Genomic DNA, 17,610 nt, shown 5'->3' on the forward strand with positions numbered 1-17,610 from the left:
GACGAGGAGGTCCTTTCCCCAAGATTTTCCAGCAATGAGTACTGGACTGCGGACGGGAAGCCTGGTAGCTTCTATCCCGATACAGGGGATCAACCTGTCAAGGCAGGGAGAACTACCCCAAATAGAACACCCCAGAGACGTCGCTATCACTACCCATCATCATCGAGCAACCAACGCGGATACGAACGATACGGTTATGAGAGAATTTCAAGTGACTCTCATCCATTTCGGAGAAGCAGACGCGCCTTGATGGCGAGCGATTGGAGTGATTCGAGCGATTCTAGTTGTGATTGTTAACTTGGGTGTCGCGTTCAACAAACACGGTACAGTTGATATGTCATGTACACGAATATCTTGTCTGAGCGATGTCAACTATCACGAATGCGTTTTCAGTATCAATGGCGGTTGAATATTGAATTTTGAGTTTTGCATTGTTGTATTCTTGCGTTGCGCGTTTTCGCTTTTCCATTCTTCAAACAGTCTTTTATTCTTCCTCATTGCTAATCGTGTATGTTTTAGTGTGAATAGAAACCCGAAAGCACTCCGATTCTTGTGACTGATGAATAACAAAAAACGATGCTCTTATCTGTAGGTGATAGTACAAGTGGATTGATCATAGTATGGATATTCTGTATAGATTATTTACTTAGCCAAGACGAAGACTAAACCCAGCGCCAACCTCACCGGTGTCCCCTCCAGGCGCACTACCAAATACCCCCGCAAAATCCAGCTCAGGCGCTTCCTGGCCATGCTTCGGAGCTTCTGGGGTATGATGCCGTCTCCGCTTCTCCATTCCCGCTTTCGAAGGAAACGTAGGGAACATCTCCTTCGGCTTGGGCCGTGGGTCTTCCCGGAAATATGGATGAGCAAGACATTGGCGTGCAGTGGGACGCGAAGCTGGGTTAAGGGCCAACAACTCTGATATCAAGCCCAGGCCCGCATTTGTCAAGTATGGGAATCGTGATCGAGGTAGAAGAGGAGTATCACTCGAGGAAGGAGCATTCGAGTTTGATGGCAGACGTAAGGATTTAGCATTAGGTAGAGATCTAAAACCGGGCCAGATGTGTGAATTCGGGGGCCCGGTTAAATCGAAGATCTTGGAGACCTGATCCACTTCATTCTTTCCTTGTAGTAGAGGTTCTTTGGTGAGTAGTTCACCGAAGATGCAACCAATACTCCACATGTCGATCTCCGGTCCATACTTTTCTGCTCCGAGGAGTAGCTCAGGAGCTCGATACCAGAGTGTCACGACGAGCTGGGTCAATTTTGGTGGTGGGTCACCGTAGTACCGGGCCATACCGAAGTCGGCGATTTTGATCTCGCCGCGGTTATTCATGAGGAGGTTGGATGTTTTTAAATCGCGGTGCATGATCCATTGCGCGTGAAGGAATTCAAGACCGCCAACTACCTGGAGAAGTACAGTCTTGATTTCTGATGGGAGAAAAGGTTCGCGCATTTCATCGAGGAGAGCTTTGAGGTCGTGTTCGAGAAAATCCATAACCAGGTATACACTGTTATTTATATGGTTAGTTTGTCGGAGTTTGCTTCAATGCATTGGCAAGGTCTTAGGGGAAACTCACTCATCCATCTTGTTTCCCATGACCACCTCCCTTAAATAAACCACATTCGCATGTCGCGCCTCTAAGAGTGTCTGGATCTCCCGTAATCCTGTCACAGGGAACCCGTCCGGCGAGTTCTCGATCTTCAATTTCTTCAAAGCCACCACTTCTCCAGTATTGATATCCTTTGCTCGTGATACCCATCCATAAGAGCCCTCTTCAATATGATTCAATCGTTCAAAATTATCCACATGTCGACAAGTCCCCCACTCGCGCACAGGAAACCGCAGTAAGGGTGTTTGCTTCTTCTGTTCCGTGTTCTCAGGGACCTCGGTATCGTTCGTATCGTGATCATTCGATAACCTTCGTCTCTTGGTAGGAGGCCCAGAGTCACCATTGCGTGATTGAGCATCATCGCCAGCGTCCGTTGCAGTCTGAGCCTTGCTAGCCTCAAGTTGACGCTGTTTCTCTGCCTTGGCGCGTTTTTTCTCCTCCTTCTCGCGTTTCTGGGCGGCGAGAATCGCTTCTGTTTCTGGGTCCTCGTCTGCCCATCGCGATTTGGCAGACATTATCGGTGATGTCTGCCCAAGATGGGAATTGGTGAGTCGAGGAGAGATTTTTCGCTGAAAGGGCGGAATGACGTTGCTCTGGGGAAGGTTGGACGGGCCGAAGAGCAGCTCCGATTTGAAATCCAAATTGTTCCCCGCCTTAGCCTATCCCGCCGCTTCTTGCTAATCCTTTCTTTTTGATTTCTTCTCAAGTCGCTTTTATTCTGATATTCTGAGAAGACATTCAATCCAGTATTTAGCTTTTGTCTCTCATTGTTCGGAATTCAGTACATTATTTGCATTGCCTTCAATCCTGCATTTTCTACACTTGTTGCCCCCGGCATCAGATCTACTTCCCCGCCATGATTGAACCTTTTCAGGTTGGTATTCCTTTGAGCATTGTATTATAATATGGACTAATATTGATTCTGATTTAGACGACCTTCTCGGTCCCAATGACCTGTGAAGGATGTGTTAAAGATATCTCTACATCACTATACAAGCTGGATGGTGCGATCTCACGTCTTCCCTAGTCGATGCGACGAATGCTTTACAGTAGACACTCACAATACTTTCTTTCTATATAGGCATCAAGAATGTCGAGGCAAACCTTAAGGACCAACTTATCTTCATTGAAGGCACTGCGCCCCCAAGTTCTATTGTGTCCGTGATCGAAGACACTGGCCGTGATGCAATTTTGCGCGGAAGTGGCACAACTGACAGTACGTACCATCATCCATTGCCACCCTGTCTTACAGTCAATATATTCTAACTTGGACTTTCATTCAGGCTCCGCTGTTTGTATCCTCGAAACCCACTCCAATGCCGTCTCTAATAAGATCCGTGGCTTGGCTCGTATGGTCCAAGTCTCGTCGAATAAAACCCTGGTCGATCTGACTATCAATGGTCTCACGCCGGGTAAATACCTTGCTACTATCCGGGAAGCAGGTGATATTTCCCAGGGCGCTTCATCGACGGGTGGTGTCTGGGAGTCGTTGAAGGCAAAGGTACTTGGATCGGAAGCTGTTCAGGAGAAGGAGCCTCGAGGGATCTTTGGTTCCGTCGAAGTAGATATTAAGGGACGTGGGAATGTCTTCCTTGATCGACCCGTGGCTATTTGGGAGCTGATTGGCCGCAGTATGGTGGTTTCATCGAAGACTGAGGGTCCATTTAAGAGGGAGGATGAGAATACGCTGGTTGGTGTTATTGCTCGTAGTGCTGGTGTGTGGGACAATGATAAGATGGTGTGCTCTTGCTCTGGAAAGAATGTGTGGCAGGAGAGGCAGGAGCAGGTTAGCCAGGGTATGGCCTAAGCGGGTTGGAATGTTGACCGATGTACATTCATGCACGAAGTAGTTATCTGCAAGACAGTTTGATACTTCCGCGTATATTTAACATGGTATCATATTATATGCCTCTTTTACTCTTTCAAATTTTGAGTACTGAAGATTTTCGAACTTTTTGAACTTCGTAGCCTGGTCTCTATTTTTCTTCAAGGGTTTCCTTGTCCTTGGCTAGATAGCACCTACCTAGGTACTGGCAGCACTTGAGCCTGAGGTATTGACCTAGTCTACCATTTTAGGTGCCCGTTCAACTTTAAATTGAACTTGAAGTAGGTACTACATATGTACATATGTACTAATACATATATATATATATATATACCCGTGGACCTAGTAGTACTATTGATATAGATGATGACTCGGAGCTACTAGTACTAACTTGAACATTCAAATGTTGGAACCTGTAAGTACCTAGCATGTAGTATGTACTACTCCCTGAATACTAGTAGTAGATACATATATATCATGGATCCAAGTCCTACTATACATAGTACTTTAATACTAGTATATTGATCCATCAAGTTGTTACCTAGGTAGGAAAACGCCAGGCGTGAATAAGCCTCCGCATCTAGTGGCCCCAGCAGTAGGTACTAGTAGGTAGTAGTAATCTTGAGTATGTCACAGTAGGTAGTAAGTACTATGTCTAAACCCTGGCCTTACATATAACTAGATGCTTACTTGAGACAAGAAGTTTACCAGGAAATATAGGTTAGTGTGGAATAATGTAGATTAGTCCAAGGTCAACATTTGAAGAACCTGGTAGTAGCGTTACCTGATTGATTGTGGTAAGGCTTAATACAAAAAGAAGTCAAAGTGTATTGAACACTTATACAAAGAAACAAATAAACAAAGATACAAATATTTGATAAACTCAAGTACTTCCTTGAAGCCCTATAGGCTTCAAGACCCGTGCACTCGGAGCTTCCTCTCCGCTGTGCTCCTTCGCCCTGCAGATTGTGCCACCCCCTGCATGTCGTAGATTGTGTTATACACTTGGAGCTTCCTCTCCCCGGTGTGTCGTTGTCCCTGCAGATTGTGCCACCCCCTGCATGTCGTAGATTGTGTTATACACTTGGAGCTTCCTCTCCCCTGTGTGTCGTTGTCCCTGCAGATTGTGCCACCACCTGCATGTCGAATCGGAGGGGGAGGGCGTTGGAGGGAGGGGATTGATCACGGGCTGGTGAAGCCTTGAGAAAGACTGTGTGTTGTCTGTGTTAGTAGGTTGGGTTGTCGGAGATGTTGGTGGCTTACCTGTTCACCGAAGCCCCCATAATGTAATGACCGGACCAAGAGAGCCATCAGAGAGTGGAAGTGCCATGACATGTTAGACCATTGAAGATTGTTGTGACCATTGAGCATGAGTAAGAGAGTGTCAACAAAATGTAGTTGTTGATAGAAGGATGAAGTGACCGAAGGTCATGTGGATTGAATGTTGTTTTGATGAATGACATGTCAACAAAGATGTTGTAGAAATATGATGCCACAATTGATTATTATGAGTGTGGTCATGAATGAGTGTCATGATGGATGAAGGCCATGATGAGTGATGGTCATGATGGTCGAAGGTCATGATAGATGAATGTCATGATGAATGTTGGTCATGAATGATTTTCATGATGAATGAGTGCCATAATGGATGAAGGCCATGAAGGCCAATGTTGATATAGAGTGGTGTCAACAAAGTCGTGTCAAGGTAGATGGAAGATGTAAACAGGAAGGTCGAACACGTTGGTGATCAGGCAACGCGTCCAACAAGACCTGTTATTGACAGAGTCAACAAAAGGGAGTTGAAAAAGGAATGGATGTAGAGAGCAGACAATTGAAGTAGAGAGAAGTCTGAAGAGGATAGTTGGAAGAAGGAAGAAGTTTGAAATGGGGAGGGATCCCATTAATTTATACTCTGGAGAGGAGGGCCCCAGGATCACACATCCTAGGGCTAGGATCACAGATCACAGATCACGCATTTCGACGGCGAGACGAGAGATTGATCTGGTGTCGCGATCACAACACAGCCAATCCGCCATACTTACGAATGTTTGCTCGCTTCCACAACACTCACTTCGATTCAGCCAATGGAACTCCAAGATCAATCCTTCAAATGTTTAAGCGAAATCAAATCACGGAATTGATTCTATGCAACTGGGATCCTTGATCTCCATCAGAGCAGCAGCACTGGCACTAGACTGTATCACATGTTTACATCCCTGACTATCATGGATCTTGCACTTCTTGTATCAAGATTATCATCTATATTTTGTAATTACTGAATACTATTCCACATAAAAATTGATCACTATCAAGTTTATACCATGTAGAGTAGTACACGGGACGATCGAGCTAGGTAGTAGTAGTAGTAGTAAGAGTAGTAGTAGTAAGAGTAGTAGTAGTAAGAGTAGTAGTAGTAGTAGTAGTAGTATATGATCTTTCCCAGTCCACATAGTTTCCACCTGGGCAGTACATACTACTTTCTCCACCATACATTAATTAAAGAAACTAAACATGCTCCATATTGCAAAAAAACCACGAAATTCAGGATCTATTATGTACTCAAATGAATTGAAGATATCCCGCAGTCTTGGCCATATACGTGGTGATCGGCACAGGGGTAAACGGGTTGACGAATGCCTCGCCCCACCGGGATCTACGGGCTTAATAAAGGGAAAATAAGTGGCGGAATCCAGATGTCGGGAAGAAGATGTTGTTAATACCCGGTGGCACCTATTAATATGCAACCGTTCTCTAGTTTTATTTAGAGGACTTTTGTTTCAAGACCAGCCCAGACTAAAGTGCTTTAGTTCAAGTTTCTTCAACCTTAAACATATGTACCATAATACTGTACCTAATGTTATAATGCATCGATCCTTAATTATGCATAACAAAGATTCCAGACCTCATCCAGACCGGTAAAAAAAGAGTGACTAAGTCAATCACGTGCCATGAAAATGGATGTGCCCGGTTCCCCGCGACTCCAACTTGGAAATCCCCAGACTTGCTATAATGCAGGCCTTCTCCTAGTGTACAGCAGCAATGTTAGCTCCGAATTTTCACGTCAACGCCCCTGTCCCGCCAGATCCTGTAGAGAAGCCTTCTACATACTCCCCGGACGAGGTCCCGTCATGTGGCGGACACGGGACCCTCGAAATTCTAGAGGTGACTCGGTACCTTGAAGCCCACGGCATTGAATGTTGCATTGTTGGTGTTTCTGCACTGATGTTCTACGGTGCTGGAAGAGTCCGAGATGTATGGAATATCCCCCGTTTCACTCCTTTCGTCAAAATGTTCCTCGAAGAAAGCATCAAAGCCTAAACCGAGGATCAACTCTGCTCCAAATTTAGTTGGAAGTGGAGAAGTAGTTTTTGAAGAAGAAAAAAAATTTCCAAAAAAATTTGCAAAAAAAAGAAATGATCAAAAAAGTCGGAATCTCAAGTAGCTGACTAGATTTTTCTAGGAATGGGAACTTTGTGTTCCTAGTGAGAAAGTCGGCGAAGCTGTTTCCCTCCTTGCGTCAGATTCGATGGCCCCCAAAATCCACGCTGTACCTCCAATTCCTATACCACAACCTTCATCACTCAGTCATACCTATCATCGATTCAAAGGGGGGGGGGTCCATTTCTACTTTATTTTGGTGCCTGCATACGACGTCCATATTCGCAGCGGACCTTTTCGCATACAACGCAGTTCAAACGGTGTACCATATCCCACATTACCGGTCCTCATGCAAAGTTTCTTGGATATGAATGACGATGTATCGTTATGTGATTGTATTGATGGGTCAAATGTGTCAGAAGAGTGGGGGAATCAACATCTGAGATTAGACGGGACCAATGATTTAGAGTGGACGAGGAAGATGAACATAGCAGCTGCGGAAGCTGCAAGGGGGAAAGGATGGATGTTTGTTCATTACTTCCCCACATCAACGATAAGCCGACGAGAAAAGTGGGAATCACGGGTACGAAGTAAGAAGGGGAGAATGGGTTGGACTACACCCGAAGGTCTATTTGACACACGATTTCGACTGAAGGGGTCACCAGATCCGTGGACACAAAAATTCGTGTCAAGTTAGTCCTGGGAAATATTAAATAATGAAAATAATATAATCATCGTGTATAACAATGTGGTTTCATGAAGCATGGCGGGGCGTGTTTGGGGTATAAAAAGAAGCCGGAATAAAGAGATCAAGGAATTCAAGGAAGATCGAGCAATCGAGCAATCGAGTCGAAGAATCAAAGACCAAGAAGAACTCTCATGTTCTCTACTTGATCTGGGAAAGTCGCATATTTCGAGGCATATTGCATCCAGAAGTACTGCCGATGTTGGATATCAAAGCAGTCTCGGAATGTTGGTATTTGAGCCGCATATTGTGTGAGGAGGAATTCCAAGTCCATGAAATCTTTACTGTCTTGTTCTCCACGCCTGGAGAACGCATATAGTTTTGCGTATATCTGGAAGACCAAGCCTAGAACTAGGACAGGTGATCCCAATGGAGTTGGTCTTTGAGGATTTATAGGTTCGCGTGAAGATTGTAGATCCTCTGGTGTGCCCAGGTTTCCTACATAACAAGAATAAAGGGTCTTCATTAATCCGAGTCATTTTGAAGCGCAATGATTCGGAGAATCGGGAAAAAGAGCCAATAACAACAGGACTCCAGGGGGAGGGGGGTTCAAAAAAAGCAATATCACACTCACCACTAATAACAATATCCATACTGACCGCTAAATCAGGAACGTGGGGAAACTCCCCGTCGACACTGCGGCCGGTGTCAATGAATATTTGAACGGCGGTTCGGCCATGGATAGCCGGGAAATGAATACTGGCAGCGGTTAACAACAAAAGTCCCCGTAGTAGGAAAACAAAACGACACGATAAAAAAAAGGAATCTCGTCATGTAGGAACAATGCGAAAAAAGGTCAGTCAATACCGGGGTTGGACAGTCAAAATCTGTTTCAAATGGTCCATCGACGTGGCAACTGTGATGTCGATATCCTGGGTGCGGCGGCGACCACCCCGCAAATACACGGCCCATCCTCCGATAAAGGCGTAAGTGACATGATTTGATTCGAACAAGGCCGCGACGAATCTCGCGGCCAGGCCTAGATGCAAGAGATCGGCTGTGTTGGATGGATAGTAGAGCTCAGCGAAGCGATCCGTGTTATAAATCTCAGCCATCTTGGGCGAGCAGGTCAGGGGCTTTATGAGTAGGGCGGAAGAAGATCTGCTGGTACCCAAGCATCCGAGCTGCCATCGTTGTTCGCAAAAGCGAAGGGGGGAGGGGGGAAGGGGACGCGACCACGCTATTCTTCGGTGAAATTGGCCCCCGGTCAAATTCAAATCCCTGCTCGAGCGCAAGATACTAGTGCTAGTGTGAGTTAGTGTCTGTCATGACTTAAGTATTCACGAAGCGTGAGAGCCGCGAGTGTCAGCCCACACGTGACGTAAACTAATTACCCGGTGACGACTATTGGTTTCACTTATCACTTTTATTCTTTTGGTTACTTTTTTTTTAATACGAATGGAGTTTTATTTGACCAATGCAACGGAGTAACGGACTAGCTATGCGCGATACTAGCCTAGGGATAAGGCTGAGGTGGAGACACTGGTGCTGGTGGTGCTGTTCTCTACAGAAGATGCCAAGGGATTAATGACTCGTGTAGAGCATTTCAACCTTGACTGGCACACACTCACAAACGAACTGAATTACTCCATGGAGTTAACATTACCCATGGCGCTATTATTAGCCGCGTAAAGAGCAAACCAATTTCCGATTGACCCACCGAGGTCTGGGGACCAGAGGATATTCGGGCTCTACTACCGTTAGATGCCGATACCCATATCAAGACCTATATCGAAGCACTTCATCCTGATGCAGTCTCGAGTATGCCGATGATTATCAATATTGATATAAAAGCAACCATGATCAGTTAGAATCACTTAGGATCATGATCTAAAATAGCTACGATTGAACAGCGGGTGGAAGCCATAGAGGTTTATACAAGGCATGAATACAAGTACATCCATAGGAGTAAACCCTAGCCCTGCGTCTATTAGTAAAAAACAAAGATAACTATGTTAAAAGCATAATAATGTAATCAACATGACAGCCTTTTAATAATAAGCAGATAAGCAGAAATAAAGTGCACATCTACTGTAAACCTCGACCAATCGCACCCGGTGACGTTCCAGTTGCTGACGGAGGGCTCCACTCTCTACTTCTCCAACCTGCACCTTGTGTACACCTTCCACCTCTCCATAACCCAATAACCCCAACAATGACCGATCTCACATCAGACCTCAGCCAACTAGTGCTATCAAAACATGGCTCCTCAATTCCATCTCCAAAAGCCCAACGTCTACCCACCGAAACCCCCGACGAATTCCTAAAGGAGGCTTACCGAATCGTGAGTCTCAATCACTCAGTCCCAAAAACCAACCTAACAACCCTCCCAGAATACCCATATTACCTCTCTCCTCCAATATCTCCAATCAATCCGTCATGCCTATCTTACAACAACAACCCCCTCTCAACGTCGTAACCAACAACAATCACCAACAAAACCCCCACCTCAATCCCACCTCACAGATCCCGAACGCGACGCAATAGATAAATCAACAGCCCTCCTCCTCCGCGACCTAGCAGCCAGTATCTCAAATCTCTCATCCGCCGAATCCCTACGCCAAGAAACCGAAGCCTCAGTTCTCCGCAAACGATACGGCCACAGCGCCGCAGGCGCCCTTTTATTCCGCTGGGCGGGCGGCGCAAGCGTCGCGGACGAGGCGAACGACGCCGGGAAATCAAGCGAGCAGATTGAAGCCGAGGAACGGGCGAAGGGGATCCGGGGCGTGCGCGAAGGGATATTATGGTTTTTAAGACGAGGACTCGAGGGAGCGGCGAGTGTGCAACGTGGGATGGTTGAGAAGAGGATTGAGCGAGTGCGTGAAAAGGAGAAGAGTGTTTTGTATAAGAATGCTCGGATGGGGTCTTCCATGAAACCAACACCAACGACATCTGGAGTTGAAAGCTCGGAGAAATATGGAACGAATGGAGTGGGGATGACTTCTTCTTCGTTGTCTGCGCCTGATGCGGTGCATTTGAGTGAGGCCGATACGGCGCATATTGAGGCGCAACTTTCTCCGGAGCAGTTGCAGCTTTTTGCGGAGGAGAATGCTACTATGTTGAGACATTATGAGGATACTTTGGGCAAGGTTCAGTATGTATTCATTGTGCTTTTTTTTGGTGCTGAGCTGACTAGGTTTAGGAATGCGGAGAAGTCTCTTATTGAGATTTCGTCGTTGCAGAATACGCTTGTCTCGCATCTTGCGACGCAGGAGGAGTATATTTCTCAATTGGTTAGTGATGCGGATGCTACTACTACCAATGTTGGACGTGGAAATAAGGAGCTTAAGAGGGCCACTGAGCGGAGGAGTACTGCGCAGGCTGTTTTCTGGGGGACAGTCGGTTTGTGTACATGGTTGGTTGTATGGGATTTAGTATTTTAATCTGAGAGCACTAGATTAGGATTAAGGTATACAAAGAGTGATTTGAGATTGGTACAGCCGAGTATTTTTTTGAACCCTCATGCGATATGATCTAAGACAGTCTACTCTAGAAATAAAAGCATACTCAAAGCAATGTAGATGTGATATGGTATAAGTTTGAATGAAAGTGAAAATCAAAACGCCGTCCATATTGGTTCATACTATTCCCGAAAGCATACATTCGCCTTCACCTAAGAGGTCTCACGCACAACACTATCGACTGCCTCAGCGAAGTAGTCGATGTTATTTGTGTTAAGACCAGCCATGGAAATACGGCCGTTCTTAGTCTAAGCAGAAAGCAAGTTAGCAAATGACCATCCAGGAAATAAAAAGTAAGAGCAGGGAGAGGGTAAGAAACATACCATGTAAACATGCCACTTATCACGCAAGACCTTCACTTGCGTTTCAGTCAATCCCGTAAAACTGAACATTCCAATTTGCGAGGTAATATGATCCCACGAGCCAGGTGTACCCCGGCTCTCCAAGCGCTCCCTAAGACCAGACCGCATCTCGAGGATCCGTCCACTCATAGTACGGAGATCCTCCTCCCACTGCGCAAACAAGACAGGATCATTCAAGATGCGACTGGCAATACGCGCACCATAGGCAGGGGGGGTTTGAGATCTCCGACCGTTGCAGGATAGCCAATTGGCTCGCAATATGCTTGTTAGCAACGGCAGCCTCAGCACCAGGTGCAGAGACGAAGTGAAACGCGCCAGTACGCTCACCATACAATCCGAAGTTCTTCGCAAAGGATTGCGCAACACAAAGCTCAAAGCCCTGCTCGATAAAGTACCGGATTGCCCACGCGTCTCGGACTAGATCTCCTGACGCGAAGCCCTGGTATGCTGTATCGAAGAAGGGGAAGTGTGAGCGCTCCCGCATAACGGTCGCGATCTCTCGCCACTGCTCCTGTGTGGGGTCTACACCGGTGGGGTTGTGAGCGCAGGCATGCAGTAAGATGACAGAGCCGGATGGCGCTGCCCGCAGCGCTTGGAGCATGCCATCGAAGTCGAGGCCCTTGGTCTTAGAGGAGAAGTAGGGGTAGGAGGCGATTTTTAGGCCGACGTTTGTGAAGATCTGGTTGTGGTTGGCCCATGTTGGGTTGGAGAGGTAGAGTGTTGGCTTTTGGGGGTGGAATTTGGAGAGGAAAAGACCGCCTAGGTGGCAGGCGCCGGTTCCCGAGATGGTTTGGAGGGTGCAGATCTGAATATGGTAGGTATATGATTAGACTCTTGGCTGTTTTTATCTTGATGTGAGGGGGTTATCGGGTCGACATACCCGTTTATCTTGGATGGCGGGGCTGTCAGCGCCAACAATGAGCTTTTGAGCGGCTGCTGTGAGGTCGGGTAGACCTCCAATGGAGAGATATTCGTGGTTAAGATTGGGGTCATTGTGAATGGCGTCATCGGCCTGGAAGGTGAAATCATTAGTTATGAGATTGGTCACTGGTAGAATAATGACGAAGATGGAAAATGGATAGCTTCGTATCAAGAAAAAAAAAACTGATAAGGAGCTTACCTTCTTAACAACAGGTAAAACCCATGGCTTTGCGTTATTATCACGGTAAGCACCAATTCCCAGATCAACCTTTTTATCAGAAGGATCCTCTCGATAGGCCTTCATTAGACCAAAGAGAGGATCTTCTGGAGCCGCAGCCACAGTTGACGCGGTAAAGACGGAGGGATTAGAGAAACCCATGATGTGTGAAGAGATGGAGGAAAGACGATGGCGCGCAATGGAAGAAGGGGAAACAGGGGGGGGTTTTGATATGAACGGGATGCCATCTTTGGAACCGCGACAACGTTTTCCCCGGAATTCTGACCGAGATCTGTAACCTTGCAACCTTGCTGCTTGCGTTCACCGGATGAGGAGGAATGAGGGGGTGGGACCACTACAGATGTATAAGAGAAATATAATAAGGATCATCAGACTCTTCTATTTAATACTTTAGTAAATGGCTATTAATAAATAGAAAAAAAAAACTTGAAGCTGTCGCCGAGGTATAGAAGACCGAGGAAGTTCCGTATCTTCTTCGTATCTCATGACGCAGAGTGGAGTTCACATGTTAGTATATGGCATGTGCCAGTATTGAATTATTTATTATATGTACTATGATTAGTAGTACTAAGAGTACTGGTTATTTGTATAGATATTATATAGTAGTTATTTCAATCCAGATGTCTATTCAGAACACCCCAGGCAAATATCATAATGAACTTGAAGTTGCGCATTAAAATCACGCATGACAAGCTCCCTTTTTACCCGATGGTCAGATCATTTCTTGTCTCCGACAGGCTCCTCCCGCCGCCGCAACAAACCGTGTGTCATCCAACGCCGAAAAAAAAAGACGCAGTGGAGCCTTCTGGAACGCGAATTTCTTTGATAAGACTCTTCCTTTGGGCACAGTTTGGGCAGTGCTGGGTCAATGTAGAGGGAGACGTTTCATGATTACCCCTTACACCTAGTTTAAAATTGACCTATCTAGTATGAATATCCCGGAGATCAACTTGCATATGCAGGCTAAATTCCCCCTTGAAGAGTTCGTGACATTTAATGCCTCAGGATCTTCAACAGTATCTACCTAGTTCGCTTAAATGAAAACTTGAAAGATAAGCTGAATCATTTGAACTTCTAGTGGTTGAAACAATCCATATAAATGTAAACATTTGAAATCTCACGCGACCAGTAGAAAGTCTTGTAAACCTAAGCAGTGATTCTAAACATCTCCAAAATATTCTAGTTGATAGTTCGTGAATTCTTATGGCAAGGAAATAATAATATTTTTTTTTTAAAAAAAAAACAACAACCACAATATTCCGTCGGGGTATATAAAAACGAAACTGGACTAATATTACCCTCTCGTGAGGAGAAGAAATCTCCAATACCCCGTATAATGTCATGTCTCGGGACTCCGCACCTGGACAGCCGCAACCTTGGGAATCCGCAGGACATCCGGCTCTGTATAGAAATCGGACTTCTTCCGACTTGAAATGTCTGTTCCCCACGGGAGGAGTGGGATTTTCATTGTCAATGATTGACTGCGAAATTGGAGTTGATCTTAATGACATCAGGGATTTCAAGGTCTTGGCTTGCCACCAACAGGTTTCATAGCTTACAAACATTTAAAGACTCTATGATTTAATCAATTCTAACCGTATTCTAGATCTATGCTGTATTTACTAATGGCTTTGTTTATTTTTTTGGTTCATTATTTGACCCATGAAAATGCACTCTGGTGCTTCCAGGGCTGAATTACCCCATGTGTGCCGGATTCTCCATCCCCACCTAAGCGGAGATCTTCTCACGGGGATTTGCGGGTACACTTGCCCTAGACATCTGGAGAAGAGGCTAGAATTGTCTCTTTTCGGTAATTAGTCCCGTCAGGGCAGTTCGATCCCTTCAAGTTCAAGTTGATGTGTAGCACTATATAAGAGAACCAAATATTGACTACTAGCAAACTCAGTGTATATGTACTGCTCTGTATTGATTGTCCTAAGTCCCAATAGGATCTACATCTCCTATGGCTTAAATGTACACGAGATATACACGAGATATACACAAAATGCAAAAATCCAAAGAAATATACAAACAATCCTCTTTTCCTCAATCTCCAAACGCCATGTGTGCCCGAAAAAAAATCGCATTCATAAATCCATCAAACCATCTTGAAACGTTAACGCCAATGCCAAATCAGCTCAGCTGGAAGTCGTGCAGAGTAGAAATCAAAAATATCCATGATAATTGCAGAAAAGGAGTTGAAGATGAAGGAGTCGTCGTCTCGTCAGAGTAAAGGGAGGGTGTCATTTCAAGTTCAAGGGTGGGAATTGGTTGGCAATTCAGTCACATCCGTAGTACTGTCGGTGATATGCGCAGGCGCAGGGATAGTTGGGGTTGTAGCGACAACGCTAGGTGTGCTCATGCCACTTTCACCAGGACTAGCGGTCTCAATACCGTGGCGACGAGTGCGAATGCGGAATCGCTCGCGCAATCTCATGCTGAGACGATTTCGATTCGGGGTGGATGCCACGTTGTTCGCGACATCGTCTTGATTGGCTTCCCGGACGTGCCGGAGGGCTGCAAGTCGCTCCTCAACGGTGGCATTGCGCATTCGCCGGGCATTGAGGTAGTTGGTTAAACGGTGGTGAGAGTGACGGTGTGGTGTAGCATCCACGGTTGGAGTGGTGGCTTCTTCGGCCGCATTTTCCTCGTTATGCTCAGCATTGTCGCCCTCATGTTCAGCGTTATCCTCTTCCTTGGGTGGATTGAGGTCGATACGACTGATAGAAAGGATTAGCGGGTGAATAGAAAATATATATAATGTAATAGCGAACATACCAAAGAGGACAGGTGCCCGAAACATTCACCAGCCAGGGATCGATACACTCTGGATGGAATTGATGGGCGCATGGCAGGACACGCAGATCTTGACCCTTAATAAAGTCATCCGTGCAGATAGGACACGAGAAGTTACCCGCTTCTGGGGTAGGATCGGCCTTTGGACCGGGCGCTGCAGTAATAGGCTGCTCAGCGCCATCAGTCATGGAGAGTTGCTCAGTTTCACGAGTGGTGTCGCCGACATCGGCCATCTCCTCGGAACGCGACGGAGAGTGTTCACGACCATCTTGCTCCGCATTGGCCAATTCCACATCTCTTTTCGCGGCCTCAACGTCTCCCGGCTGATCGCCAAACTTGACAATGGGGATTCCATCCAGCATTGCCCGGGCTATACCTCTCGCCCTACTTTGCCTGACACGTCCGGCTACCCGACGAGGACCATATCGCTCAGGATGGCGATGGGCACGCACAGCACCTGTTATGATAATACCTAGGAATAGAGCAGTGATTATACCTGTAATACTGTACAGAATAATCATAGCTACGGAGTGAAGAGTAATAAGTATGTATATGGCAAAAGGGATATAGAATTCTTGGACGAACCAGTATTGGGACTATCCCCATTAGAGTTGGAGTTGTTGGTATCAGTGGTATCGACCCCTGTTTGAATGGTCGACATACCGCTGATAGTCGCTGAGGTGGTATTGGAATCAAAGGTACTCTGTAGTGAAGTTGAAGCTTGGTGATTGATGACGGTGAAGATATTGCGATACGACTCAGCCGCGTCATCCGACGAGAAGTTACAATGAGTAGAGGATTCACTATATAGGATAATTGCCCCTGGTGGATTGGTGGTTGAGTCAACAGTATTGATAGTGCTCGCCGCCTTCAAGGGTCCGGGGTAATCGGCTGAATCACAAGGAATGCAGGCGATTGAAGAGGAATTCAGCCCAACCGAATCTTCCGCAACGACTTTGGTCAAGTTGCCTGATACGTGGAAAGCCTAGATGCCACGCGGTCAGCCCCGTGGCGATGAAACAGAGGGGGAGGAATTGAGGAATTTGGGGGCGAGGTATTTCAGCTGTTCATTTACCTTCTTCTCGGTCTCGTTCAACTGGAGAAGCGACTTGGTCAACGGGATAAGGGTTTGACCGTTCAGGGAACCAAAGGCGACGAGACGAAAATGGTCGTTGGAATACGCGGATAGATCCAGGGAATTGTTAGAGGGCTGAACAGTCACGGTCGCCAGTACCGAAACGAAGAAGAGGTAGAAGATAAAGGGCCCCATTGCCGCCCTAATGTACGGGACTCAGCGGATACGTGTGGGGGTTTGACGCAGGCAGCATTAGTCAGGGCCACCAACAGAAAAAAAAGTGGGAGGGGGAAAAACTGCGAAACAGATGGGAGTGGAGTTGCATAAGAAGCGGAAAAACAGGAAATGTAAAAAGAGGGGAGAGCTAAGGCCGATCGTAGTATGGATCCTCCCCGTGGAGAAAGCAGATCCAACCGATCATGACGATAAACGGGCGTTCGAAGTTCGGGGGATCCATGGCGCAGGGACCTGGGTTTTCGGGGATGAATCAGCTATGTACTCCGGGATTGGGAGAATAATGTGAGCTGATATCATCCATGGGTCCAGGGTCAGTTGATCTTCGTATTCAAATGTTCCTATTGCATAAAGTAGAAATTGAAGTTCATGTGGATTCAGTTGATCGAGGCTGTTATCTAGGATCCACACGGAAGTACTACTATCACCTACTGTACTATGTATAGTTATCTTTTGAATACGTGTACAATTAAATTAGTTATAGGTAAATGGGAAATTAGAATGATGAAAAGATATTTAATATTCAATGTGAGATCAATATTTAGTAAAGTTTCATAATAAATGAAGTTCATTGCATATGTATACAAGGGCACATGTGCGGTGATCACCCCACGGGGAAACCAGTTGATAGCTACCCAGGTGGTATGTACTTAGTGTACTTACCATAGTGTACTTATGCTTGTCGCTCTGGCCTCTCCGAGGTCCGGAGTCTCTCTCTCTCTCTCTCTCTCTCTCTGTTCTTACTGTATCCGGGGATCCCGGAATGTATTCAGGGCTGTGCAATTACCATATTCTACCATTTCCCACAATTGTCATATTTTCTTTTTATGCTATTCATGTCATGTCACATTTATTTATCATTTATCCATTTGACATGTACTTTTCACCCGAGAATTTATTGTTTTTTTTTTATTAAGCGCCCGTATCTCGTACTCGGTATTGGGGAGAAATTAAGTCCGAGT

At 46.0% G+C, this 17,610-nt stretch overlaps 8 protein-coding genes across 8 annotated transcripts; 3 read left to right on the forward strand and 5 right to left on the reverse strand.

The window, feature by feature from the left end:
• Positions 1 to 646: 646 nt before the first annotated feature.
• Positions 647 to 2,128, reverse strand: N7483_007007 (CDC2/CDK family serine/threonine-protein kinase; the record flags this gene model as incomplete). The annotated part of the gene is made up of 2 exons (XM_057090444.1): positions 647 to 1,511; positions 1,581 to 2,128. The coding sequence occupies 2 exons, from the start codon at positions 2,126 to 2,128 to the stop codon at positions 647 to 649; spliced, it is 1,413 nt and encodes a 470-aa protein (XP_056945185.1).
• Positions 2,129 to 2,469: 341 nt separating this feature from the next.
• On the forward strand, positions 2,470 to 3,420 carry N7483_007008 (copper chaperone CCS1; the record flags this gene model as incomplete). The annotated part of the gene is made up of 4 exons (XM_057090445.1): positions 2,470 to 2,487; positions 2,545 to 2,617; positions 2,695 to 2,829; positions 2,897 to 3,420. The coding sequence occupies 4 exons, from the start codon at positions 2,470 to 2,472 to the stop codon at positions 3,418 to 3,420; spliced, it is 750 nt and encodes a 249-aa protein (XP_056945186.1).
• Positions 3,421 to 4,514: 1,094 nt separating this feature from the next.
• N7483_007009 (uncharacterized protein) lies at positions 4,515 to 4,809 on the reverse strand (the record flags this gene model as incomplete). The annotated part of the gene is made up of 2 exons (XM_057090446.1): positions 4,515 to 4,637; positions 4,702 to 4,809. 2 exons carry the CDS (start codon positions 4,807 to 4,809, stop codon positions 4,515 to 4,517), a joined length of 231 nt encoding a protein of 76 aa, XP_056945187.1.
• A 1,668-nt stretch (positions 4,810 to 6,477) lies between these two features.
• Positions 6,478 to 7,513, forward strand: N7483_007010 (uncharacterized protein; the record flags this gene model as incomplete). The annotated part of the gene is made up of 2 exons (XM_057090447.1): positions 6,478 to 6,720; positions 6,899 to 7,513. 2 exons carry the CDS (start codon positions 6,478 to 6,480, stop codon positions 7,511 to 7,513), a joined length of 858 nt encoding a protein of 285 aa, XP_056945188.1.
• Positions 7,514 to 7,673: 160 nt separating this feature from the next.
• Positions 7,674 to 8,616, reverse strand: N7483_007011 (uncharacterized protein; the record flags this gene model as incomplete). Its single annotated transcript, XM_057090448.1, has 3 exons — positions 7,674 to 7,999; positions 8,136 to 8,260; positions 8,369 to 8,616. The coding sequence occupies 3 exons, from the start codon at positions 8,614 to 8,616 to the stop codon at positions 7,674 to 7,676; spliced, it is 699 nt and encodes a 232-aa protein (XP_056945189.1).
• Positions 8,617 to 9,716: 1,100 nt separating this feature from the next.
• On the forward strand, positions 9,717 to 10,944 carry N7483_007012 (uncharacterized protein; the record flags this gene model as incomplete). Its single annotated transcript, XM_057090449.1, has 2 exons — positions 9,717 to 9,845; positions 9,895 to 10,944. The coding sequence occupies 2 exons, from the start codon at positions 9,717 to 9,719 to the stop codon at positions 10,942 to 10,944; spliced, it is 1,179 nt and encodes a 392-aa protein (XP_056945190.1).
• Positions 10,945 to 11,174: 230 nt separating this feature from the next.
• Positions 11,175 to 12,684, reverse strand: N7483_007013 (aspartate aminotransferase; the record flags this gene model as incomplete). The annotated part of the gene is made up of 5 exons (XM_057090450.1): positions 11,175 to 11,270; positions 11,346 to 11,568; positions 11,615 to 12,189; positions 12,265 to 12,396; positions 12,505 to 12,684. The coding sequence occupies 5 exons, from the start codon at positions 12,682 to 12,684 to the stop codon at positions 11,175 to 11,177; spliced, it is 1,206 nt and encodes a 401-aa protein (XP_056945191.1).
• A 2,113-nt stretch (positions 12,685 to 14,797) lies between these two features.
• Positions 14,798 to 16,609, reverse strand: N7483_007014 (RING-H2 finger protein; the record flags this gene model as incomplete). Its single annotated transcript, XM_057090451.1, has 5 exons — positions 14,798 to 15,263; positions 15,322 to 15,862; positions 15,925 to 16,040; positions 16,095 to 16,324; positions 16,361 to 16,609. The coding sequence occupies 5 exons, from the start codon at positions 16,607 to 16,609 to the stop codon at positions 14,798 to 14,800; spliced, it is 1,602 nt and encodes a 533-aa protein (XP_056945192.1).
• Positions 16,610 to 17,610: the final 1,001 nt, after the last annotated feature.

Source organism: Penicillium malachiteum (assembly GCF_028827825.1).
Source record: "Penicillium malachiteum strain IBT 17515 chromosome Unknown utg000003l:1.0-4950554.0:1.0-4952489.0, whole genome shotgun sequence".
NCBI classification, from domain to species: domain Eukaryota; kingdom Fungi; phylum Ascomycota; class Eurotiomycetes; order Eurotiales; family Aspergillaceae; genus Penicillium; species Penicillium malachiteum.